Source organism: Anabas testudineus, chromosome 4, assembly GCF_900324465.2.
Source record: "Anabas testudineus chromosome 4, fAnaTes1.2, whole genome shotgun sequence".
NCBI classification, from domain to species: Eukaryota; Metazoa; Chordata; class Actinopteri; order Anabantiformes; family Anabantidae; genus Anabas; species Anabas testudineus.
The window spans coordinates 22,421,716-22,448,029 of record NC_046613.1 but is presented as its reverse complement, the minus strand read 5'-3'; the positions used below and the strand labels follow the sequence as shown (position 1 = coordinate 22,448,029).

The window sequence follows — 26,314 nt, the reverse complement described above, 5'->3', positions numbered from 1 at the left end:
TCTTCCCCTCCATCACCCCATTAACCCCGTGCTACCTGAGGGTGACAACTGGAGGCAGAAACCTGTCACGAGCTGTGTTTCACAAGATTCATTTATCTTCCCCTCACCATATGTGCTCATTTTGGAGCTTCCTCCACACTCAGTGTGTTTACAGCAGCTGAAGATCATATCTCATCTCAAGCAGGCTGATAAAAAAGTGTCATCTCATTTCCATTGCCGCTATTATAACAGGAAAATCATTAACAATGGAAATAGCACTCACTTACTTTTTTTTCAGAGACAGTTTTCAACAATTGAAAATGGAAATTGCACCTTGAAGCAAAAGATAAAACTAAACTTTGAAATGAAAAGAAAAAAAATGCAATCTCTGATAGTTCCTTATGATGTAATTTAAATAAAGGGTAAAGACTAAAGAGACCAAGTTTACTTTTAATTTCACACTTTCATGTGCTTCTTTACAATTTACAACTACTACAAGATATTCATATCTTACTGGTACTAATAGTACTACTTTGAACATAAAGGTATACATTTAATTTTTCCACATATACTTAGCGTATTTATAGTGGTTACAGATATATTCTGTATATATATTATATATTTATATAGGATGTAGCCCCTTTTGTACGGTGCTTCTCTAGGCAGATTCTCATGTTAACATCTACAAAGTTAAGCTAAGTAGACTTACTTAAACACTGTTTAGAGATGGGGCACAAGTACTCCATTAAGGACAATGCGATCTGCCAGACCACCAGTTAATTAGAGTTCAGACAGTTAAGGTTTTCAGTTTATTGTTGGTGTAATGACTTTGCCTTGGTCGAAAAATCAAATCATTTAAGGGAGTGATTTTATGCTTTTCTTGTTCTGATGTTATACACAGTATATACAGTATGTTTGTAAAGTTGGATTCCCATCTTATAATATTAAATCCAGGCCATCTGTTTTGGTGCCGTCCCTCCTACACTTGGAGGTTAGCTTCCACAGGTAGCAGCCGTTCGAGTGTTCATGCAGAGGTCGATGTGTTTCACAGAAAAAGTCTGTTGTTTTTTTGGATTTGTAAGAAAATAAAATTTGTTTATTTTTCCCAAAGACAGAACCATAAAACAACAGATACAGTTTCAAGCCAGCAACACACTTTGAGCAGTGCTATTATCAGTTTACTGTACTTCATGGACAACTGTTTTCACTCCCTTCCCCAGTATGCAGCAGGATATTCGTCTAGGTTGTTGTTGAAGGACGGAGGATGGGGAGATGGGGGTCCTTAAAGACACAGGAGCTCAAACAAGCTTTTTTAGTTTCAAGGCCAGAGGATCTGTTGCATAAAGAGGCATTATAACTTGTATTTGCGCTTTTTTTCCCCCAATCTTGTATCAGTGAAGCCCCAGAATAAAAAAATAAACCTAATATGGCTACTTTAATATCCACTGTGTTAGTGTTTGAATGTGCTCCAGTAGACCAATAGATACACAACGACATTACCTTGATGGCAGTGGAGGCAATCTGGATGTGGTGCAACTTGCGCAGAGTGCTCTCCCTGTCGATGAAGTAGGAGGCGGCCAGTTGGTGCAGAGCTTCCAGAGTCACAGCAGAGGAATTACCCGAATAATCGCTCACTTCTGCTTTCTTACTCAATTTCCTCTTGTCCACAAATATTGTTAAGGCCTCTTCCCCTGAACAGAAACAAAATGTTTAAGTGTTTTATGCTTTGCTGGCACTTTATTGCTGTAATCTCTACATTTTCTGTCATAAATCTTGACATAAAATGCTAATATGTTAACGTGTTAAAGTGATTTCTGATGTTTGTCTCTAGCTTTGGCAGTCATTGCTAAGGTGTTTATACACTGCACTTCCCACAAATCACTTGTCAGTCAAACCGTATGCCAACTATTGGAAAGACCTTTTCACTTTGATTTCCTGTTAATGAAGTCTGAGTGTAAGTGAGAGTGTTGGGTGTCTGCATTTGGCACTCTTTTCGTACAGCACATACATACAATACCCTTGTTTAGAGTTTGTTCTAATTAATCTGAAGTTGGACAGTTTAATACTTTACCTTAATATAATTATTTGTCACCTGTTCTACCCCTGGAGAAACAAAACGTACAGTGTTACCAGAGCCTCTGAAGCACAAAGATACTTGACCACAATTAGAATAAGTTATGTCACCCTCTGTGAGCACCCAGTGATCATCGCAATCAGCACCTCATAAGTCAAGGAGCTGTGGTGCAGCAAACTCTCTTTGCCTTGAGAGTCCCCAAGACACTGAACATCATATTTCTCGTCATAATGCAGTGTTAATACTTCAGGGCCATTTTTCTACCCACTGCCATTCTACCGCAGCTGCTGAAGGGCACCCTCTTAATATCACAATCTATTTATTAATTTCATTAAGTCCATATGTTTCTGAACACAGAGGCAATCCATTCAGAGCCACAGAGGCATATCTCTGGCAACAATCCAAGGCAAACTCCTCGTTCTCCTCTCTCCATACCACTAACGACTGGCGGGGAGCCAGAGTGCGGGTCTGCTTTAGCTCAAACAGCTTGTAGGGTTGTATTCTATGAAGCCGCTCACAATGGCGACCTTTTCTAATCCAGCAGTCAGGTCTAAAGTAATTGACAAGTGTTGCAGTGTAAAAGCAAATCTGTTTTGCAAGACTTGTCCGAGCCTTTCTGGCATATTAAATTTTTTACTTGGCTCAAAGGATTATAAATGTTTGTCCATTCATCGCACTGCAGAAAACCCAAAAATGACTGGTGCCTTCACAGTAGACTGACTTTTATGTGCATTCATACATCTCCAAGAGATATTTGTACTCATATTATTCTGCAGTCATGTGTTATTGAGTTACTTACTGCGAGTTATCGTGCCATGTCCATCTGTTTTCCATATGCACAAACTGGAAGGGTAAATTCTAAAAGCTTTTATCAACACAAAATATATAATTTACTAAATCCCCTATCATCTGGGAGAGACACAATTCCTAAAAGCACATTTTCCTTCATAATCGTGTACTATAATAGTTGTGTAGGGAAAGCTATAGTAGTTCTACTCTGCAATAAAAAACAATACTGTTCTTTAATTTTGGTCTATTCTACGTGGATCATAAACTACTACTTCTACATTAAAGGTGTAGTTAGTTACCTTGATTGTCATAGACATGCATGATCTGCAACCCTTTTTGCAGGACTTGTGTTTCACAAAATTCATTATAATTCTCCCACTGACCTTAGCTGATAAAACCTGCTAGTAACAGTTATCATTTCACTTGGAAAAACAGTGGTGGTTGAGTGTTCAGAAAAAAATAAAATAAAATAAGAAGACTGCTTTTGTCTACATCTGTGTGAAATCAAGGGTCTATTGTTCCAACAATCATTGAATTTTGAATCTGCCACTATTGTTATTGTGAACCACATAGATGCTGAGCTACAATGCAGTGCATGAAATGAAAGCATAGGGTTATCGTGGCTTGGTAAACGAATACAGGTGGGAGGAAATCACTTGGTGCATCTTAAATGTGTGCATTTATGCCACCAGAGAGATATCTAAAGAGTAGTAAACAGTTTATAACAACCTAACTTTTATTTCCTTGTTTACCTCCCAGTGTAGCTGACAACAGGAAGTGAGTCCCATACTTCCTGATCAGATTGTCAGTGATCATCTGAGTGGTGGGTCTGCGGCCCAGGAGTCGGATGTTCCTTATGAATTCGGGTGTCAGAGGCAAAGGAGACTGCAAAAAATCTTTCCTTTCCACGGCCAAGTTGTTCACCTTCCATCTCCCAAACTCCCTTAAATAAAAGAAAGAAACCAACATCTGAACGAATGAAAGACAGCACCTACAGTATGCATTATAAGAAAACTGCAGCTTAATTAAAAAAAAGAAAAAAGAAATTAAGATTATAAGAATGTCTTGAGGAGATCTGAAATAATAACTCAATTAACAAGTCAATTAAGTAAAAAGCAATGGCAATTTTAAAACTCACTTTTCATTTAAAATAAGCATTTTAAAAACAACACCTTGAGCTCTAAAAGTTTTGTTTTCAGGTGGATTAATTGGTAATTTGAAGATGACAGCCCTAGTATTAGGTAGAAGAGATGAGCCTGCGGGGACAAATTCACCTTCTTGGCCCTTTGTATAGTAACATTATATGGGTACATCATTTGCCTAAAGCACAGTAAGTGGAATAAATGGGTAGAAAAGACAGAAAAAGAGAGAGAGCGGGCGCAGTGAATTTAATTCATTATGTCACTCAGTGCTTTTGCAATATCAGGAATCCCTGGACCATGCAGACAAGTGAATTGATAGAGAAAGAAAGACAGAACGAGGAAGAAAAAAAAAAAACAGAAAGCTAGTGAGAAGCCTGAAAGGGAAAAAAAGGACAACCAGACAAAACCCCAGTACCATTTCAAACCCTGATTGTCACCTGGGATAGAAATGTGCTGCAACTATACAGCTGACAGATGTTTTCCTTAATAGCCCCATTATGGTGAGCATACAGTATACATGGAAATTAATAAAATACAAGGTGGTACAAGAAATAGCCCCATTGCTTAAATAGAAAACATCTTCCATATTGAGAAAGAAAACAAAGTTGGGGCAAAAGTGTAATTAAATATAGTGAAAGCAGTGTGAACAAATGATTCTGTGAGCTTTTGTTGTCTGTTCATGTTCTTCTGCTCCCAACTGACGAGAAACACTGACCCCAACCGTGACTGCAGATCGTGCTTCATTTCTATCAATTGGCATATTTTACTGGATATAAAATGTCAGGGCATATTTATATGTGATTGCATCTGACAGCTGTAAGGTTATAATACAATGCTAGTGCAGGTTACAGGAAGGAAGCGGAAATGAGGAATTTTGCTTTGCATAATGTAGAAGAAAAGACCTTCTTCCCTGCATATCTTCCTTTTACAGCTTTAAAGCTACTCTGTATTTGTAGGTTCATGTAAAAACCTGACACACATGGATTATAAAAGGAACAAATAGATATGTCAAAGGCAGCATGGTAACCAAGCAAAACTCGGGGATCCAAATGTTCAGTCAATAAAGACCAACGTGCCACACTGCATGCATTCTTCCTAGTAGTTTTTGTAAAGCATTTGCTCAAGGCACAGCTCTTTGAACTGCACTTGGCAGTGCTTTAGCTCTTATATGAAGTTACGCTGCTACCAGAAAATTTGAGGTGTTTAATGGAAGATTTCCATGTGAAGTGTCCTTCACAGATTCATTTATGCACGTGCAGTTCAACACTCTGTCTAACTGAGAGAGCACACTGTGAATTAAAATATGCTTTTATGTGTTATGTTTGTTTGACATTTGGCACATTTTAGACTGAATCATGTTTCGTGAAGAGAGCTGTGCAAAGCATGTTTTATCTGAGTAACTCTGTAAAGTCAAAAGTCAAACAAAGTCATTAAAGAGAAGTATACTGAAAGATTAGAATCACTGTACAGTGCATGTCATGTTTCTGAAATTAAGACATTTCCTTAGGTGCAGGTTTGACAGAACAAGAAAATCTAAATGTGAAGACAAAATGTATTTCAATATCTTTTTGCATTCAAGACAGATTACATTGTGACTGTGATATTAACACGTTTTATCATTCTGGTTTTGACTGCTTTTTTGGAGGCTGAGGCTGGGGCTAACTTCTAAAATAGAAAAAAAATAAAATAAGGAATACTACCTCAAAAGTACATGGTGACCCCTACAATATGACAGGCATGGAAACTGTTTAAAAAATGCTATACCGATGCAAACATATACCCAGGAAGCTCCAATACCATGGTGTTTAGCTCGGTGCTGCTCAGAGAGAAATTCAGCTAATTTTGATGAAAGTGCTGCCACTTGCCCTGAGCAGGCCATGCCAGGCTACAAGTTGTACTCTGGTCGCTGCTAACCTGCTGTCATAACAGATTTGATGAAAGAACCAATGACCAAACTCCATATGACTAAGGCAGAACAAGATCAAACACACAAGGTCAAAACAGTTTGCTTTACAGAAAATATGCTCTCAGAACTCAACATCAAGCTCAGGAGTTCCAAGTCTGCAGTTCTGCTTTGGGCCCCATGGCTCCAAAATTATTTTTTTTTAGTGAAAGCAATGGTATCCTACTCAAATCTATCTTTTCCTGGCAAAGTTGAACAGTTTAAATAATTTCCTGTGTCAGATTTCTTTATCTGTGACTGTCTGAGCTTTTCTCTCTGCTTTAACCTCTTTGAAAAATATGATGTCACACATTTCCAACATACAGGTCAGAAATAGTTCCTATGTCTTCAAACTTCCTTTCATATATCTTGAGATTGTATTGTCAAGTTGAAAAAAAATCACAACCTTAACTTTAGGCTAGCTTTGAAGTCTTTAAAGTTATGAGGAATACTCTAATGTGATCTGAAACAGCAGAGAAGCAATGAAGTGGAGATGCTGGAGATTATTCAGTGTGCCATTGTTTCCTGAAAATGATGTTCCTATGCACCAAGATGACAATCACAAGAATCACAAATACGTCTTTTTTGGGGGAACGTGTCAGACCTGCACATTCAGCTTATTCACTTCTTTTAAGAGCTTGTTGTGACCAACAGTCACTAAAGAGAAAGGCCATGACCTCAAAGAAGTGGAAAGTATGCCATTAAGAGAGACCTTACACTGATACCAGTGCTAAAGTTGACATTGTCACTAGCGTAGTGAATCTAAAACAACCTTTGTTTAAAAGCAGTATGAGACTTACATTGTCACTTAAATTAAAAACCCTTCAAGACAGTAAGTGGATAATTACAACTACTACATGACAGGTTTTAATTGTCAGACATATTTTTTATGGAGTTCTGTGCAGCATGAATTTCTCATCAGGATGTATAGAGGGACTAAAAACCACCTGAATGTTTTTTATTATTTCTTCTGTATGTTTTAAAAGTATTAATTGGCACTACTCTTTATATAAACTTTGGTTTGTGAAGCAAATGTCACCTTTTACACTTTATAAACATAGTTGTAGCTTTGTTACATTTCCAGCATGTAATAAGGACATTTATTAAATACATATTATTGATGTTTGGGCCATGTAATCATGATTTATTAAGTGAAAATCAACAACACATCAATAAAGATAAGACACCTACTGAGAAATAATTACTTAAACTTATTTTATCTCTAATTAAAGATAGCTAAAAAAAATCAAGACACAGTTTGAAGACCACAATTATATTTGATTAAATAAAGTATGACTCTGATATGAGGCCATGGTCGAGATTGTATTTATTTTTGTAAGCACTTTTCCTCCATCTCAAATCTGCGTAGCAATGAATTTATAAAGAGACAGTTATGAAGTCACAGACAGATATCGCAGCTGTAATTATAACTGATCGGCAGTGATTACTTTGAAATTTCTCAGGGAGCTAAAGGAGTGCGGAGCCAACTCTAGCTATTCGCCTGGCACTGCCCCCAATTTACTCACATAATAACACTTACATGAGAGGAAAGGACTGTGGAAAAATGTTCCTCAAAGACCCTTCTGCCTCTTCAGAGAGCACTCTGTTAGGTTTTAAACTTGTTTTGAAGGGCTACATCCTCCATTTGTATTTGCACATCGAGACTACAAAGTAATTCAAAAATAGCTTGTCTTGAATGACTGATGTGTGATAGGTAACAAACACTTAACCTGTTTATATGAACCGCATTGTCCAATCAGTCAAATGTTGCATTTTTTTCCTGCAGACTAAAAAGCATGACTGCTGTAATCAGAATAGGTTGAACAACCTTGGCTACGGATGACAGATGGGGGGAGTGTGGCCTTTTGAAAGGGTATATATCACATTAAACCAGGAGAAATGAAGAAAGCTCCAACTCCCAGATGTTTGAATGATACAAAGTGTAAATTGCCTGAAATTAAAACTGCTGCATGCAAAATTTAGAACAAGCTACAAGCACAGATTTCCAATGCACATTAATTTCATTTTCTGTTATATAATCACAAAATAAGACCCTGATTCACACAATATTAAGACAAAACTGTAGGCGCATAGGAAATAAACATAATGATGTTAAATGGATACGTGGTGTCCGCTGACCTTTTTGCTGACACTGTACTATTCAGACAAAGCCTTTGACTAATCTCTCGCTCAGATATTTGTAGTGTAGCTATTAATCTTCACCTCATTTCATGCCATACAAATAAATGACCTCTTCAACTGGGACACCGTGTTGAGTTCCACTTTGCAGTGTGAACGCACTAGTTCAAAGCCAGAGCATGTTCTGTGAAAGAAAGAGGAATACACAGCGAGGGAGGAAGGGAGCGAGAAGGTGCGGAGAACAGGTATAGAAAGAGTATTCACAAATCCCTGCTGTCGTTCGTTTCTTAGCGTTATCGCTGACTGTGATAAGCTAGCCTCGTCTTATCTTAAACCCTCGATAGGCCAAATGGTTCGTTCTGTAGGGAGAGGAGGAAATGAAATGGGTTTCACCACAGAGTTGATTTTAGGGGCTGCTATCCTCACTACAACCCCCCTAAGTCATTATTATTATCAATTTCATTGCTCCTTTTCACTGAGATACACCAGTTTCATCACTTTAACTCTGTGGACTCCATCATAGCCAAGTTTTTAAAGTTACTCTATGTTCTTCAAATTCAAAGAATCATCTTTTTTTTCTCAGACTGATCACAATATCTACTTTTGCAGTGACATAAAAATAAAAAATATATACATCAATAAAGTGCTAGAATTAAATACATCTTCAAAATACTTTTTCATCTCATTCCTTCTATTTTATCTTAGTTCCTCCTCTTTGGTATCGGGTTAGGGTTTGTTTGGTATACAGCCCATTCTTTCCCAATCTAGATACAACAGTACACTTAAAAAATGAATTGAAATGTATAAAAACAAATGTTGCTGATTATTGCTGATACATTAAAATAAGTTTTGGAAAATACTTCTGGTAAAGGAATATTTAAAAGTTTTAATCCTTCTACATTTGTAATGTATTTCTTATATCATGTATTATGTGGCATGCAGCCTAATGTTAAATTAGTTTAATAACATTTAACATCATCTAATCATATCACATTATCCAAATGCAATATGTCCATAATATGGCCAAATACATGGGAACACTCCTGCCTTCACCCTGGTGAATGTGGCACTTTTCCCTTGGCAGTGTTTCTGTGGACAGGTGGCTAAGGCGGAAGGCCCACATTGTGTTTGGATTGGGAAGCAGTGGGAGCACTCTCCAGTGAATCCCCATAACACAGTCACACACACACACACACACACACACACACACACACACACACACACACACACACACACACACAGATATCTGCAAAACACAAACCCTCTTTCATCTCCTTCAGAGGACTTGTTAGAAATTCTTTCAAATTCAATCAGTAAGAAAGGTGGGAATCAGTGTAGAGGGATAACGTGCAGTGAATTCATTACTCTATCGTTGCTGAGGTGGCTCACACAGTGTACTGAAAGCACAGATTCTGGTAATTCATCTTCTCCTGTCATTGCACATTTATTAGGATTTAGGAAAAGTCCTGACTCCACAAGAGGATGACCGGACCAGAAAATAAAATTGTCACTTCTAATCACTTGTGCCCTGAATTCTGCACAAGTGATGTGCCTCCCAACCAAACATCAAAAATGATCATTTCCAAACACAAACTCAAAATGTCTGTCCATGTTGCCATGGTTGAATCTGCTCAATGATCACTGACGAGCTCCTCTCCTCCTGAGGAAGACAGCTTACGTGTATAAACAGTAGTAAACAGCACAGAAACTACTCAGACAATGAGATGATATCAGGTTTTTACTGTTTCCAAAATAAAACCAATTTATTTTCTAGGGCCTGGAGATGTCTGTACAAAACTTTACATTTTTTTTAGATGTCAATCTGGACTAAAGCAGTGGGCTGACCAACTGAAAGACCTGCCATTCATGCTGCTGGTGTGGCTAAAGCCAGGAATGGGACTAGAGAGGGAATTCATAAACAGGCTTTCCTCCATTTATTGAAATCTTCACCTCTTTTTACACTTTTATTAACATTATTGAACCTAACTTTAGTGAGACAGTTGAGCTAGAGTTGCCTGCAGCGTTAACAAATTGAATTAAAGTGAGAGGGAAAAGTAAAAGCTGAGCAATTAATCGGGCTGGTTCGGGGTGGAATGTCTAATGCTGAGCCTCTTCTGTCTTCTAAACTAACAAGGCGACCCACATTTTTTCCAACATCCTAAATAATAGCTGAGGAAAAGCATCCTAAAAGGTGTAAAATGTACAATTCATTAGCACTCCTCACCAGCCTATTTACCACAGGGAGCAGCGTGGAGTTGTGACACCTCTGAGGAAATTTCAGGAGGGGAGACAAGACGGAGAACATCAGTAAGAATGTAGCGGTGGGATGTTGAGAAGCAGCGCAGAGGGAGTCTGCTCTAAAACACTCACCTCAACCCTCTTCAGAGCACCTGCTGACTCCCTTGAGGTTTGGGAAGTCTACTGTTTTTTTCATTCCACTTGAAGTGGCTCTTATATCAAACAGCCTTGTTTTGATCAGATTCTAAGCTCTAAGGGTGAGAATTCCCAACATGATCCCATTTGCAGAGTAAACTAATTGCATTAATTATTACAGTCCTGCTGCTTCAATATATCCTTTGCTGATGCTCACTAATGCTAATGTGCACATTTGCACCAACTTTATTGTAATTTGCTTCTTTATAAAACCCACAGTCATCTGCAAATTATGGTGGCCTGTAACTTTACTTGTTAATGATTTAATGATTTTACGTTGATAGCAGCTTTAGCAACCTGCTCCACAGCTGAGGAATGAATGATGATTGTCCACTTCTAGTTTAAAACATGTTTTACTATCAAACACCGCATAGGCTTGAAATGTGACAGAATTCAAACGGATCACCAAAGAACTGTGGCTTTGTGTGAGTCTTCTTTTACTTACTTAGTCACATCTACTGTTCCACTGTCCGTGCTGGGACATATGCATATATTTGGCCTTTAGTTGAGTGGGTAATTCAAGTTTTCTCAAAATGGATGTTTTATTATGAATATTTTGCTACAGATAAATTGTTTTCACAATCCTCTTTATATGCAAATTAGTTTAAAGATCAACAGCTACAAAAGAAAAAAAGTTTAATAATGTATTAATGTAATATTGTGATGGGGTACAAAGAGTTATTTGGATGTTTTTATGCATATAATTCATCATTTTATCTCCTAAAGGTTATTGTTATACTAGGCAGCTGATATATAAACTGATCATCAGCATATACAGTACTTTTAACATACTATAAGACTCAAGTAATACTTATTTAATATGGGTTGGTGCAGCAAGGCAGAAGGTTCATGTCATCTAAACTTGGAATATTCATTTCTAACGTAAAGTTTCTAAAAGGAAAGACATTTAAAATTGATGTGCACAAGCAGCACAGCTTGACGAATTCCATCTCAACCATAGTTCAAACACGAAAACGATCAGAGAGTTAAATTCTGAGTTAATGAAAGAAAATCTATTACAAACCACAAAACTAAATTTATTTATTTTAACTTCTTTCATCATCTTCTTTTTTTAAATCTTTAAATCTTTACCTGCAAACACATCTACTGCAGATACATGAAACGAGTGGATCCATGCACTCTGACCAGTCTGGCTACCGTGTGCCGACCTATGCTCAGCGAGCTGTGATGCAATGTGTGTTCTGACAGACTTTGGATTACAGCTTTCATGCATTTTTAGTTTGTAGTGAGGAGTGGCAAGACACACTTTGACTTTTACAAGCTAGAGAGGTTATTGCCGCAGAGCGTGGCTTCCTGTTCTTGTTGGTAAATAAAAGGGAGAGCTGAATTTTGGAATTTAAGGAGCCATGTCACACAGGAAAATCATAGCTGGTTTCCCAAAGTGAACACTGCAGTGACCACACTTTCTTGAACGACACTCCCCATTTAAATTTTCTATGAGCCAGCTCCAGGTGTGAGCTCCCAAAATTATCATCACATTTCACCATACACGCGTTAGCCCTGAAAGAGAGCTATCATTTGCCAAAACACAAAACCTGACACTATCCCACAGCTGTTTCCCTCCTGTCTTCGTCAGATTCTCTTTCTTAAATTGAATGGGGCTGAATCCAAGTGAATTCAATTTAGGAAGATTTACAAGCTATTTACTTTTTAGGTTAGTTTTTCCTTTTAATATCATTACAATTAATCAATGTCGCATTGTGGTAATCTAGAGGGCCTCAAACACAACCTAGCAGCTGACAGAAGCCTCTCAGGGGATTCTGTGATAATGCAGAGTAATAAGTACTAAGAGCTCACTAATCACTTGGCCACATGATAAGACTATTAATCTTGCTACCCGTGCAGCTCAGCTCCAATGGTCCACTGCCTTTTGCCAGAGAAGGAAATATTAAAAAGCGCTAACGCGGAAAGCGATCACTAAAGCCATAAACCATCCTTGCACCAATCCATAGATGTCAAGAACCCTGTCTATTTCCAGAAGGCTGGACAGCATCCTCCTAAATGACGATGGATATGATTCATGACACAGTCTCCACTAATTCGGTCGCATGCCGATACCTCAGACTGTGTTGCTGTCATGACAAATCATAATTTGTTCCCCGGTGCTAATCAACATATTTCAGTTGACCACCTGATTGACTCCCTACGGGCTTGGAAGGCAGTAGAATGTAATGCACGGCCAGTTTATAGCAACATTCCTGCATGCAATACATCATGGTTCTGTCTAGGCATGTGCCAGGTATCTCGTGAACACAGAGTTTGGAAAACCTTTCTGCTTCACAACAACAGCAATAATAGCAGTTTGCCTACTAAAAAGCTATGGATAAGATTTTCATAAACCGTATTTCCCACTGTGCATAAATATCGGACGCAGTGGCTAGTTCTACAGCACTTTCTACCTTACATCATTTTGATGTTACAATGGAAAAAATAAGAGAAAAGCAAATGTATTGGTAATAAAAACCTGCAGCTGCAGCTATGAACTCTACTCTTACAGTAGTGCTGTAAGAGCAGGATACAGTAATGTTCTGAAAGTTTTTAGGATAAACGTTTCCTCATTATTAACAGATGTACATTTAAAGTTAATTCAGTCGAAAGTTCACTTACTTCCTTTTTCATCTCTATCATTCAATTCAACTTCCCTTGATTTAATGGCAGCATATTTCATCGCAAGCAAAGAGATTCTCACTAGAACACTTTAATAAGGGTCCAGTAAGGATCTGGCCTTTAGGTTGCTGAAACTCATGGTTAACATTAATTATAAAGAACACATCTGAAAATATATACTTTTATAGTATATGCTATAATCAACTTCAGAATCCAGAGTCATTACAGAATGATTCAGGATCTTCAAATTTATCTTCTATATATCTCTAATCATGTTCACCCGAACTCACATACTGTAAAGTCTACACAGCTGCTGCGTTTAAAAGGAATAGTTGAACTTTTGGAAAATACTCTCGTTAGTCTAAAATGGTAAGTTGTGGTTTTATGGGGGTTGTGTGCTAGACCATGTCTCTTGCAGATTAAAGAAACACACAATAAAGGTTTATATAGTGTGCTCGAAAGGTGGACAAACAATGTTTCCCATTGGACAGAAGCAATGTAAGCTAAATGTTTTAGCATTTACAGTCTGTATGCAAACCTAAGATTTACCACATCTAAATGATGAGCTCAATAGAATATATGATCTGTAATGTAATCTGAAATACTGTAACTTTGTTGGTATTACCAGTATAAATATGAAAGCATGTAAACATTACCACACTATTTGTGTTGCCTTTCTTTACACACACGCAGCTCAACTTTAAAAGCACAGCTGTGGAGAGTGTTTGATGTTGCTACTGGGAAATTCATCATGCATATAACAGAAGTAATAATATGGCTGCAGTAAATACCCTGCTAAGTGCCTCTTCATCCTGCACTCATGACTCACCTGTATATTTTGTATCTGGTGGAGAAGCCTTGCCGGTTCTTCTCCACAAAGTCGATGTACTCTGGGGAGTGATGGAAGGGCCCCTTATCAGACAGGAGCCAGTCCAGGGGGCCTCCAGGTTTGTCATTGGGGAGGCTGACTGTTGTTGCTGCTGCTGCTGTTACCCCAGATCGTAAACACACCCAGCAGTGAAGGCTGAGGCTGACGACGCCCCATAGAGCCATCAGAGATGGAGGCAGCGAGGGAGAGATGCGGTTGTTGTCGGTGGTGGTGGGGGGACGTTCAGCAGCCAAAGCCGCTCGTCATTAGCTGGCTCCTCCACTGGTATGATCGGGGGACCCGCATCACTTCAATGTCCCCCAAACAACTGAAGAAACATAAACACACAGTTAAGGACACAAAGCAGCACCTGAGAGAACTACAAGTACACACATAATCTAAAACTGTGCAATATGTCAAACTTTAACAGTCGTATGTGCAGCATGTTCTTTTTAGTAAGCAGCAGCTTCCTTCATGGTGTCCTGTCATAGACACCCTGCTTGTTCTACTGTAGACTCATGAACACAGATGTTAGCCAGTTCCAATGATGCCTTTCAAATCTTTGGCTGTCTCTCTGGGTTGTTTCTTTACCTCATTAATGAGTGTTTGTTGTGCTCTTGGTGTCATTTTAACTGGCCGCCCACTTCTTGGTAGAGTCACCACAGTCCCAAAGTGTCTCCATTTGTAGATTGTTTAACTGTAGTGTAGTAAATTTCTAAAGTCTTTGACTTCACTTTGTAATCCTTTCTAGCTTTATGTAAATCAACAATTCTTGATCGTAGATCCTCTAAAAGCTCCTTTTGGCGATGCATGGCTCACATAAGCAAATTCTTCTATCTAACTTAAAGTTAGAGTGTTTTTTGTCAGTCGAAGTAGCTCTAAACTCCTGCAAACTAATTTTCTTAATGTAATGCCAACACCTGACTTCAATTAGCTTTTTCAAGGTCATTATTACAAGAGTTCACATACTGTTTCTACTCGCTCTGTAAGGTTTTTATGATTGAACAGTAACATTATCATAAAACCAATTATTTAAACTATACTTAATATTTAAGAGAGAAAATACATTTGAAAAGAAAAGATTCAGAGGCTTTGTTAGTTGTGTTGCACATTTTTGTTGCAGCCTCATTTACAGACCTACAGAACAACTTTGATAGAAGAGTCTTGCATCGTTCAAGTGCTTTTCAACTACTAGAAGTTGTATTTCTAATTGTGAACGCATCCCTTTAAGCCAGAGAGTAATTGCTGTGCTGCTGTTTTCAAAATTCCACCCATCAGGCTTCAACACTCACTTCACTGTAACACTGCAACAGATCTATTAAGAGTTTTACTCCCACACAAATCACGAAGGAAATGCACTCAAACACACACACACACACACACACACACACACACACACACACACACACACACACACACACACACACACACAGACACTTTTGTTGATAAAGTCTTGCTTGATGTGTTTTATCAGACTACCTGCTGTTCAGAGTGTTGTCCAATGCTCACATTAGTCTCCATCACCATCTCGAGCTCTGTCAATCATCTCCACACGGTGACATGCTCCTTTGCTGTGTATGTATTTCAGTCCCATTACAGTATTTTGATGACAATCTGTCAAGTTAACTCAGCCATATGACCATGTGGGTGTAGGTGTGTGTGTGTGTGTGTGTGTGGAGTTTCAAAAATCATTACTTTCAGACAACGCAGCCGACAGCATGGGGAGAACACACAGCTGGAGCTGGATAGAGATTTAAAATGGAATGTTAGATACAATTATATGTTCATTCACTGAGATACAAAGATGTAGGGGTTAATTAATAATAGTTAAACGTGCAGGAGAACTTTAATTTAGTACTTTTAATAAGATAGGATGAGCTGGCAATTAAGAAATTGATTTTAGTCTGACATTACCACCCGCATTTCCCAGCCTGGGCCTGTCTGACCCAGTGCGTGCATCCGTTTTGTGTATATTTCTCTGTGAGTTTGCTGTTCATTAAAAGAAGCTTGGATGCTAATAAATATGTGCGACGTTGTTTTTATTGTTAGTTTAATTAAAGATTTCTATGTGACATCTAATTTTAAGAATATGTGCATATTAACAACATTGCCTTGTTTCAGAACAGACTTTAACCAACTCTTTATTCCTAAGGGCATGTTTAAGTCGAGTTCTTTATTGAATAATTTATTAACAAATTAAGTACTGAGCCAAGATTTTTGGATGTTTTGAAGAGTTTCCTTTTAATACTGTGTAAGGTTTTTAAAATGTTTGACTTAAGTGCTATGCAGTTACGATTTTTTAGACTGAGAACAAACCCTTCCATGATTAAAACACAGACAGTCCACTTGTAATCAATATTCCCATCATTATACACACAGATTCTTTTAGTCTTAATGGGTAGGACGTGATTATACAGATGCTTATGAAACCCCAGGAATGCTTTGTTCTGATATCAACACAGCCATGCACCAACAAATGTTTGCCTTGCTAATTTGTGTTTTTTTTTGTTTTGTTTTTGTGTCTTGCAGAGAAATAAACGTGGAGCTGACAGTGAATAGGTAGATGTGGGAATCAGGGACTCACTAGAGACAGCTGGAGCAGGAAGAGCTTTATGAGAATGAGATTGACTTTACTGGGCTCTGCAATGAAACCTGATGAACTGGATTAAAAGAGGAATTTCACTCGTAGTACTTCACATTTTACTGAGCTTCCGTTTTTTCTCTCTTTTTTCCTTGGATCTGATTCCAGTTATAAAATCAATCATGCTTAGAATAATCTTACTGGGAACAACACGCAGAGACTCAATTATAAGGCCGATAATTATAATCATTAAAATTCCACACTGTATTGTTTTATATCCCAACTGTCATCACCAACTGGTACATAGAGATGGACCAGTCAGCTACGATGCAATGTGTATTCCTGTCTTAAGTCTGAATCATGTGAATAGTATGAAGTAGGATGCAGGCATAAATGTGATAGAAACGTGCAAACTGTAAAATAGGGACAGAGATAAAGTTACCCTGCACTGAAACTGAGACCACATTTCTCAATTCTTGTTGAACTCCTCTTGTTGTTGATGCAGTTAAACTGTGAACGAGTGCTTTAGCAATTGCTGCTCTCATTCCAGCAGTGCTGAATAGTTTATATGCACTGAGACAGAGGGACCTCTGTCTTCCCAGCTTTGCTGTTATCTTCTACCATGTTCTCTGTGTGAGTTTGAGCATTGCACTTTTCTATCTTACTCTCTCCTCCTTCAGCAGCGACGAGCCACACAGCAAGAAGAGCTGTACTTTGTGCGTGTTTTAACAAAATCTGACATTTGAATTATGGCTTACTATCATATAGTGTATAGTTTCTGCATGTGTGATAATGCATGCCAATGTGTCTATGCTGCAGTAAAATTGGCTCCTAAGCAGCTACAAGTGTGCGGTTTGTTGTTGAATCCAAAAACTACCCTTAACCTCCACTTTGAATAAATATTATAGGTGAAACACCTCCTTGCTTTACATGGTGCATGTTGTGTATACAGTGACCTTGCTCAGAGGGGTGCGAACGGTGTATTAATATCAAAATAGTGCACAGAGGTCATATTAAAAGACTCTTTAATCCTATCATCCAGCAGGCAGCTGTCCAAAAAGCTGATGCAGGAGAACACTGGCCTCTCTCTTTCCTGCTCACTTGCCCTCTTTTCCTTCCTCTCACACTCCTTTGTCTTTTTCTTTTATATATCCTTCCTCAAACAACCCACTCACTTCCTTCTCTGTATGCTCAAATGCGTCTAAAACCCATTTTTTGACTCACATTCTCTATATTTTTTCACACGCTTGCTGTGACAGCTCTGTCTGTAAACACTCATTGTTTTCAGACAGGTTTGCAGAAGCCTTATAATCACATTATCGCCCAAACAATGCCATCCACTAAGCCTTAGTTATCAGCTGCCTGGATGATATCAGATACATGCCATTTTCATTTTACAAGGGCATTATGTCACAATTCCAACCTCATGCAAACATTGCTTTTCATGAAACAATGTTAAAAATGCTCCTCCTCGAGGCAGGAAAAAACTCACATAATCTAGAAACAACAAATCAAATGTTGGGTGATACAACAGGAAGGAATTTTCAATTCAAGCAGTAAGCAAGCACCGGGGCTCCAGTGGATCCACTCAAATATGATTTTGCACAACGTGGGCCAGCAATAACCTGGGGCTGTTTGGAACCTCGGTATAAAATGAAAGCTCTGTTTGTTCTTGTGAGGTCCTCTCAAAGGGATTGTGAAGGGAGTGCAAATGATGAGGGAATAGATTTTCCCACACACAAATGCAACGTGGACTTGTGCTCCTTGACTAGGCAAATGCAACAAATAATATCAGTGCAAAGAATAATGTGGCTTCACAAAGAAAATACAGCCTTTACCAATTATTCATGTTAATTTTAGCTGTGAAGCGATTTTTTTATTTTGCTAATGTTTTCATAACCTCGTTCCAGTTTATGAAACCATTGCCAGGAATATTCTCAGAGCACCAAGGTAATCATAATTTTTAAGTTAAATTAAAAATGCTATGAGCTTCTGCAAGCATTTTTTCATGCTTTAGAAAACATCTGTTATGGGACCCTCAAGGTTTTAAAATGGCTCTTGGGTTAGAATTGACAGTCAGTGCGTGCCCCCTTGTGCAATCACCTCAGCCTTGTGATGTGATGCATACTTTCTCTTTCACATGCTGAAAAAAAATCTGAACGTATTTGCACAAAAACATATGTTTCTTTGAGTAGAGGGCAAGCACAGATATTGCAATTTATTTTTCAAATGACCCCTGTGACAAGGTCCTGTTTATTTTGCAAGGAAGAAATATCTGTTTGGAAGTCTCTTTTGTACTGTCAGTTTGACAGAGGATGGGGGTGTTAAACAAATGGCCATTCGAGTGAAGTGCAGGCAACAATGGATCAAATTCTACAACATTTTTACATCCACTGCCCGACATAATGACAGGCTTTATACAGCACCGCTGAGTATCATATAGTTCAGCTGTGAAAATACTCCCGTCATATTCATGCTTTCATATCTTGTCATTATTTGCTTGAAAGGCCCAGCAGATGCATTTTTAAACAAAATATAAACTGAAAACAATTTCTTTTAAAATTAAGTTCTCAGAGGGATTTAAAACATGCTTTTATTAGCCAAACACAATTTGTCTGCATGTCGACTCAGCTGGTAAAATGTTTTTATTTTTTATTTTTAATGAGCAAAGAAGAAACCTGACGAGATCTCTACTGGATTCCATTCAGTTCACATGTCTATTAATGTTCAATAACAACGCACCATGTACCAAACTCCACTCACTTTCTATTCTGCTATATTACAGTGTCGCATTGTTATTATCATGCAGCTTCCAGCTGCAACTGTATCTTATGTGTTTATCTGATATTTATGGAAACAAATGTCTGTCATTACAGCTGACCTTGTGTTTGAGGCTATTAAGCACCTCATTCTGATTAGAAACAAGACAAGCTTGAAACACAGCACTTCACACAGTATGGTCATTTAGGGAACTGAAGCATAACTTATGGCTGGAGAAAATAATTCCATGTCCGAAGACCACCAGACCACCAAACGATAAAGAACATATGCGCATAACTAACTCATCTCAAAAGGTTCTTTAAGCATAATACTGAAAAATAAATTCAATAAAATGATGAGACACAGAGTGAGAGACATATTCATATATATTCATATATCAGTATGTGCCTATTGATAGTTACATTAAGGTATGGCCTGCACAGCGTGGGCTCGGTTTGCCCCTTGGCTATGTGAAAACTGTAGGAAATTATTACTCTCTCCGTTTTCCCACTTCACCACTGAATGATCAAAAAAGAAGTAATCAAATAACAGGCAAAAAATGATTTTGAATTTTGGGTCCTCAACTGATACTGCAGATCAAATTACAGCCTTGAGGAATATTAAATGTTTGCAAATCTGTCATTCAATAAAAGGGATAATTTCACAGAAGCTATGATTGGTGGTATTCTTGGCATTATTCAGCACTTGTTTTGAAATGATTTGATTGATTCTCTGACTACTTGAGCTGAATTAACTAAATTACTAGTGTTGACATAACATCTCAATTGATTTTGTTAAAAAGAACATTGAAAACAAGTTCATTTATTGGCCCATTTTAATAATCTGCTACATGCGTGATGAATTGGTTCATCTGCCGTCACGAACATTTCAGCACATGTCTTTTAGGCTGTACTGCAGCACCTCCAGTAACTTTGTCCAACAGCCAGAATTGCATGTTTCCTCCAGAGACAAAGGCCTGGCTACTGACTGCAGTGTTGGATCTTGACTCTCACCCTGTCTTTCGGAGGAAACAGCACACTTGATGAGATGTGGGAACTCCCAAGCCTAATCTTTCTTGAGAATTTCAGCAGCCGTTTTCATTGGAGACCAGGACAAAACAGACCATTCAGCCCCTAAACATCTGCTCGCTTATTGTAGGGTGCCAGCGCTGTAACGGTCACCTACCTGAGCTTAGTATGTGTGTACGCAGATCTACGTTTGTGTGTGCGTGGTTTCTTGCAGTGTGTGTCCATGTCAGTGATTGGAACACTCACCACAGCAGATCCTCTTTGTTGGCACGGCCAGCATACAAATTGAAATGAGTCTCTTTTTGTGATATCTAGCACTTTGAACACATTTTGAAGGAAAATTATGGTAGAAAAAGAGATGGAGGGGAAGCATGCGCTTTGCAGGGGTGGTGGTGGTGGGGGTGGATTTGATTAAAACATTTCATTAGAATTTCTTCAACGGGATACACTTTGTAACTTGTCTGCAAGCCAACCCTAAAACCATCCTCAAAGTAGGAAAACAGGAACTGATAAACTTTACATCTTCCCCTCCGTGCTGACTAATGAGGTTTTTGGCCCTAATTAACCCAGTTATCTTCCCTCCTACAACTGTCAACAATACCTCTCATACGAGCGCCAGGGGTAAAACACAGCCTTTGTGAAATTATAATATGACTGCCAGTTGCACTCATCCGGCTGTCTTACAAACAAATACAAAAGATGAGCTCCCATAGTTCCCTGGGAAGTAGACATCAAAGACCACAAAATGTCACTATGGAAGCGCCTGCACGCACAATCATGAATACACACATGTAAAAATCTACAGACATGCATTTAAATATATGTGTATCAGGCTAGGAGGCTAAATGCTGTTGAACAGCAGGCTGCTGTGGGGAAGGTCAAATGAAGCTGTAGATGCGCTGTTGTGTAGGTGTTGCTCTGTGGACTCCTAAATTTACTTTTGAGCCTCCTGGAGATGTGGATGTAATTTAGCAACGGAAGGACGGCAGTGATGGAAAACTCTCTCCCCGACACCCAAGACGCTGTTCTTAAAAAGCCAGCACTAAATGCTGTTTTAATAAATGGACACCATGAACCATAATTTCATGCACATAAACTCAGTTTGTTTTTAAATAATTCCTGCTTTTATCACCTTAAAGTTTGACTAAATATGTGATGCTTTGCTTTTTAGCTGCAAAATTCTTTCTCTGTTATAATCCTCTTTATATGTAAATGAGCTTTGGTGAAGTCACAACACAACACAATACAAAATGTATTTACATTTGTTATTTATTGTGCTTTGGCTGCTGCAGTAATCATGCAGACTACTGTATGTGGAGATACTTTATATTTAGGCTTGTTTTTTAATAGGAAGACAGCACAAAGTGTAGCTTTCTTAGTTCTTACTTACTGTGTTACTTCTTCATTGTTTGTGGCTCAACTGATATTGAACTGAAGATGCTGAAGTGACCATAACATTATTAAAAATGTTTGGTTACATAGGCTACAGATGAACAAATATATGATTTTTGCAGTGCCAAAACATTAACCAAGAAATGCACAATACAATATTCCATGCAGTGACATAAAAGTTTGGATGTTTTAGGTCAGAGAAACGTAATAACTCACAGGCGCAAGTTGTTATAAAACCTACAGAACAGAAATGCACTGTGGCCTTTTGGGCTTAGGAGAGGCAGTAATGCACAGATTCAGAACATTTATTGTATTTAACTATATCAACATGATTTTATGTCTGAAACATGCCATCAGTCCCAAATTATCTTCAATTGCAATGTCTTATAAATTTAAGAAACACCACTAAGTATCAAAGTAATACAACTATGTTAGTTATGTTTTTTGCCACTGGTCACCAGGAGCCCAAACAAAACGTCAGGGTGAAGCCTTAGCAGGAATTCTAGGTTATGTGCTAAAAGTGCTGTTTAAAATCAGAAACTCTTCTAAACAGACTAAAATATCTGTTCTCCATAAGAGATGAAAGCAGCTGATCAACAGGGGAGCCAGTCAGCAGATAAACCAATTAACTGGTCAGTGTTATTGCCACAAAGGCACTGTGGGACTTTGCAGTAGGACAATGTGTAGTTCTATTTAAGGAGCATGAGCATAAGTCACACCACAATCTGTGTCTTTTTTAAATCCAATTTAATCTTTCTAGCACTATTACAAAAGACAGTAGCTTATTAAGGCGGAGAAACTCCAAAGCAGACATTGTCTGGGACAGCATGGAAACAGATCATGCCAATAAATCCTCACCCTCACAAAAGCAAGATTGAAATTTGGCTGAAAGAAGCAATAAACTGATAACAAACACAGCAAACCCTCTCTTTTAATACAGTGACAATTCATTATGAAAGATGGATAGCAATGAGCCCGGGCACGTCACACGTTGCCATCAGCAGTTACACGACTACGTAAAGAAGAAGAAAAGTTGCCTTTCATCTGTTCGGCTCCTCAGGATCACTTCAAAACAAAGCTTGATTTCTCAGTGACTACAGATATACTGTAATCACGTTAGTCCAGACCGAGTGTACACTGCATGTGTAGGTGTGCATGTTGTCCTTTGTGGTCGTGGAAGCAACAGCAGATTAATTATTTAAGAAAATAGAATCGATCTATCCCCCTGCTGGTCTCTATTGGTGTGTTAAAGTGTGTTCACATGTAGGTTTAGCAAGTACTTAAAAGTAGGTGTCAGACTTTTAATCTGCAGGGAAAGAAATGCACACTTGTCGATCACTTTAAAATATATGAAAAGCTGAATTGAAAGCAAACAGGGGAGAAGTCTGAAGTGAATGATTTCTACTCACACTGTGAACCTCACACTTGCACCTTTTTGTATGGCTGCATATCACAGTTAGGCTGAGAACATACAGAGAGTGAAGCTTCTATAAATCACAGCAAAACACAAATAGACCTCCTCTCCTGGTGGCCTTGTACAAACGGGGACAAAGGTTGCTCTTAAATTAAAACTCTTCTCTCTGGCTTCTTTTTCTGTGTGTGTGTTTCCCTTCTCTACTGCTACACTGAATTCTTAACAGTTTGCCAGTTGTGTCCGTGTTTAGGAAAGTGGAAAGTTGACTTGTAGAACGTACTATAATATGAACTTGTTTACATTACTTTTTCTGATTTACTACAAAGCTGTAATAGCAGCCTTGCCTCTGTCCATTAGTGTGTGTGTGCTTTTACAGAACACGGTCAGTCTCAACATTCAATTACCAGTTGCCTCAGAGAGAGATTTCGGTTTAATGCCTCAGTCAGTCTTAATCTGAGAGATTGTGTTTTAGCGCCTTAGCCAGTCTCAAATCCCTCAATGAGACTTTCCCCCCTCTCTTTTTTATGATTTTATTTCTTCTCTTTTGATTTCACTGTCATCTCCCTCCAGGTGCTCTTCACCATCATTTTAGACTGAAGTCAAACTAGTTTGCTTATTATCATAAAATAATAGGCTGTGGATATTGAGCAGAACCTGGCAAAACTTAACCCTGAAATACCACGAAAACCTGCACAGCCAATCAGTTTTTCTTCTTTTGATGCTCTCACTTTCCCTTATCGTCTTATTTCAGACTTCATTTCAACTCCCTCTTCCAACTCTCACTTCCCAGCAAATTGCTGTTATGATCAAATATAGTGCAGCAGTATTTCACACAGCAAAGGCCCTCGTTCATTAGGTCAAACACTTGTTAGCATTCTCCCTCCATTTATCCCCCCCAGTCTACCCAACACTAAGTGACTGAAAACCCATTTTGCATACTGTAGGACTGCAACTGTATTTACTCCTCAGAGAATCTTTTCATTCCCTTGTGGTGTGTTTACGGTGGCTGTGGGAGGAAGATGGCAGGGATCCTTTCGTTTCCTCCCTCTACTTCCATTCTCTCCTTAGACATCACACCTACGAGCGATGCCTCATCCAGTCCTCAGCCACCCAACAGTAAACAGCAAGAACAAGCAGCCTTCTCAGGCATCTAATTCCTCCTATTGGCATTAGTCTAGATGCCTATAGATGAAGGTGTTTGCACTAAAGTTAAGAGGAATCAAACTGTGCTTGACAGACAGCAGGTCTTGTCATCAACACCCTGATGAACCACTCACACCAACATGTGGCCCTGACGGACCTTTCAACACTGGGGTTGTACAGAGAATCTGCTAATGGGATAGGATGGTACCTCCTTTCTTTTTTGTGGGGCAGGTGACCTATACAAGGAGAGAAATTTCTCTTTCCATATAAGCGGAGACAGTGTGCCTTTCAGGCGTGGACACGGTCGGGTTCACCAGTCTCCCAGGATAGATGAGAACGCTGCTGAACAGTGGCCCTGTTGTGGCCCTATAAACACTCTGAGGCTTTGGCACTTCTGCCCAACACTGGCAAGTGGCGATGAGAATTACAGCCATGATTCACTTTTTCGTTGTTTGTTTTCCATCATGCAGCTCAGCTACAGAGCTACTGCCACCACGACTAGTTTAATATGAAGTTAAATTTAAAATACTACAAATAACAACTATGTCAGCCTGCCCCTGAGCCAATGTGATTGCATTTAAAATGCTATTTGTTTTCTTTGAGGGCATTTGGCTCATTATCAGAGTCTCCACTTCACTCATGATCCCATAAGGCTGCCCTGACTCATGTGCCTTCTTTGAAGGTGATGCTTGAGGGTGAAATGTATAATTATGAAATCAGTGGGACTTTTTTTTCCTTCTCCAAGCTGAGAGTGAGCTGGGTTTTCTGCTTCGCTGGTGCTTGGCAAACCGTGTACTGTGCACACATCAGTGTTCGAGATCTGATCCTCTACAGGAAAGCATGCCAATACACCCTAAGGTTATAGATTAGAGATGTTTGTTGGGAAGGTAGATGATGGAGGGTAGAAAAGAACCAGGCAGTGTGAAAGAGAGGCGATACCTTTCATGCCTTGTCATACATGAGCACATTGTGTATGCTCCTCTGTACGCAGCAGTGGATAGTTGGTGTGTGGGTTTACATATGCAGCTGTGCAGGTGTGTGTGTGTGTGTGTGTGTCATTGTGGTTTAACCTCGGAAAACATCAAATGTGAGTGTTTATCCAGGACAAGTGAACTGGTGCTGTGTCATGCATTTCTCAGAAATGACTGTTTATGTTCACACATCCAAATTGGACACAAACGCATAATGACAACAACTCACCGCGGTTTGGAACAGCAGATAAAGTTTAACTCAGTATTTCCCATTCTCTTGCTGAACCTCGGTGTCTCTCAACTGCCGGAATTGTAGAAACTCACGTCACACTTTTCCAGGGTTCAATAGCAACTCCGCGGAGAAAAGAGCAGCACTCCAAAACACCCGTACACACTCAGAGATCCGAGAAAAAGGTAAAAGTGATCGGTGAAGTCTGCTCCGGACAAATCCGTCACACGGCTCTACACCAGTGAGAAACTTTGAGAGAGCAGACGGGGTGCGCTGGGGGTGAAAGTCGGCTTATCCCAGTGCAATTTAACGTTCCTAGAAGCAGAGGCTTTGACCTTTCTGACGATAATGACTTTACAGAATGAAATCATCCAGCAAGAGATGTAGTCAAGAGGAGAGACGAGTAGAGGAGAGAGAGTCGAGGAGCGCACAGGGGCTGACGATTACCAGATTTTAAAAAAAAGAAGGAAGAAGGACGCGTTTGCGCATTTGTTTTATCAAGAAGTCCACGGGGTCCAGCGTCTCACGGATACGAAGGAATGCAGCTACCGGGACGCGGGCAGCCGCCCCACGAACATGGTTCAATATCCCGTTCTGAATTCCAGCCCAGCGCCGTTTTCCCTACTTGGCCCGCCTACTCTGCATCGGAGGAGCGGAGGAGACAGACCCTGTAGAAACTGTAGGTAGGCACCGAGCAGCAGATAACAGGCATGGGCGCCTCAGCTCTCCCCTGTGCCCCTCTCTCACTTAGTCACATGTTTAAGACACAAGTAGCCCTCTGTAATAGCTGCCAAAGCTGGGG

At 39.2% G+C, this 26,314-nt stretch overlaps 1 protein-coding gene across 1 annotated transcript in view; it reads right to left on the bottom strand.

The window, feature by feature from the left end:
* Positions 1–26,015, bottom strand: part of LOC113151921 (BMP/retinoic acid-inducible neural-specific protein 3-like) — a 37,148-nt gene extending 11,133 nt beyond the window's left edge. Inside the window, exons 1-4 of the mRNA XM_026344792.1 lie at positions 25,513–26,015; positions 13,956–14,322; positions 3,595–3,785; positions 1,480–1,670 (exon numbers count right to left, since the gene is read on the bottom strand). Coding sequence (XP_026200577.1) covers positions 1,480–1,670; positions 3,595–3,785; positions 13,956–14,179 — 606 coding nt within the window. The 5' untranslated portion in view covers positions 14,180–14,322; positions 25,513–26,015. The remainder of the gene's footprint in view (positions 1–1,479; positions 1,671–3,594; positions 3,786–13,955; positions 14,323–25,512) is intronic.
* Between the last annotated feature and the right edge of the window lie 299 nt (positions 26,016–26,314).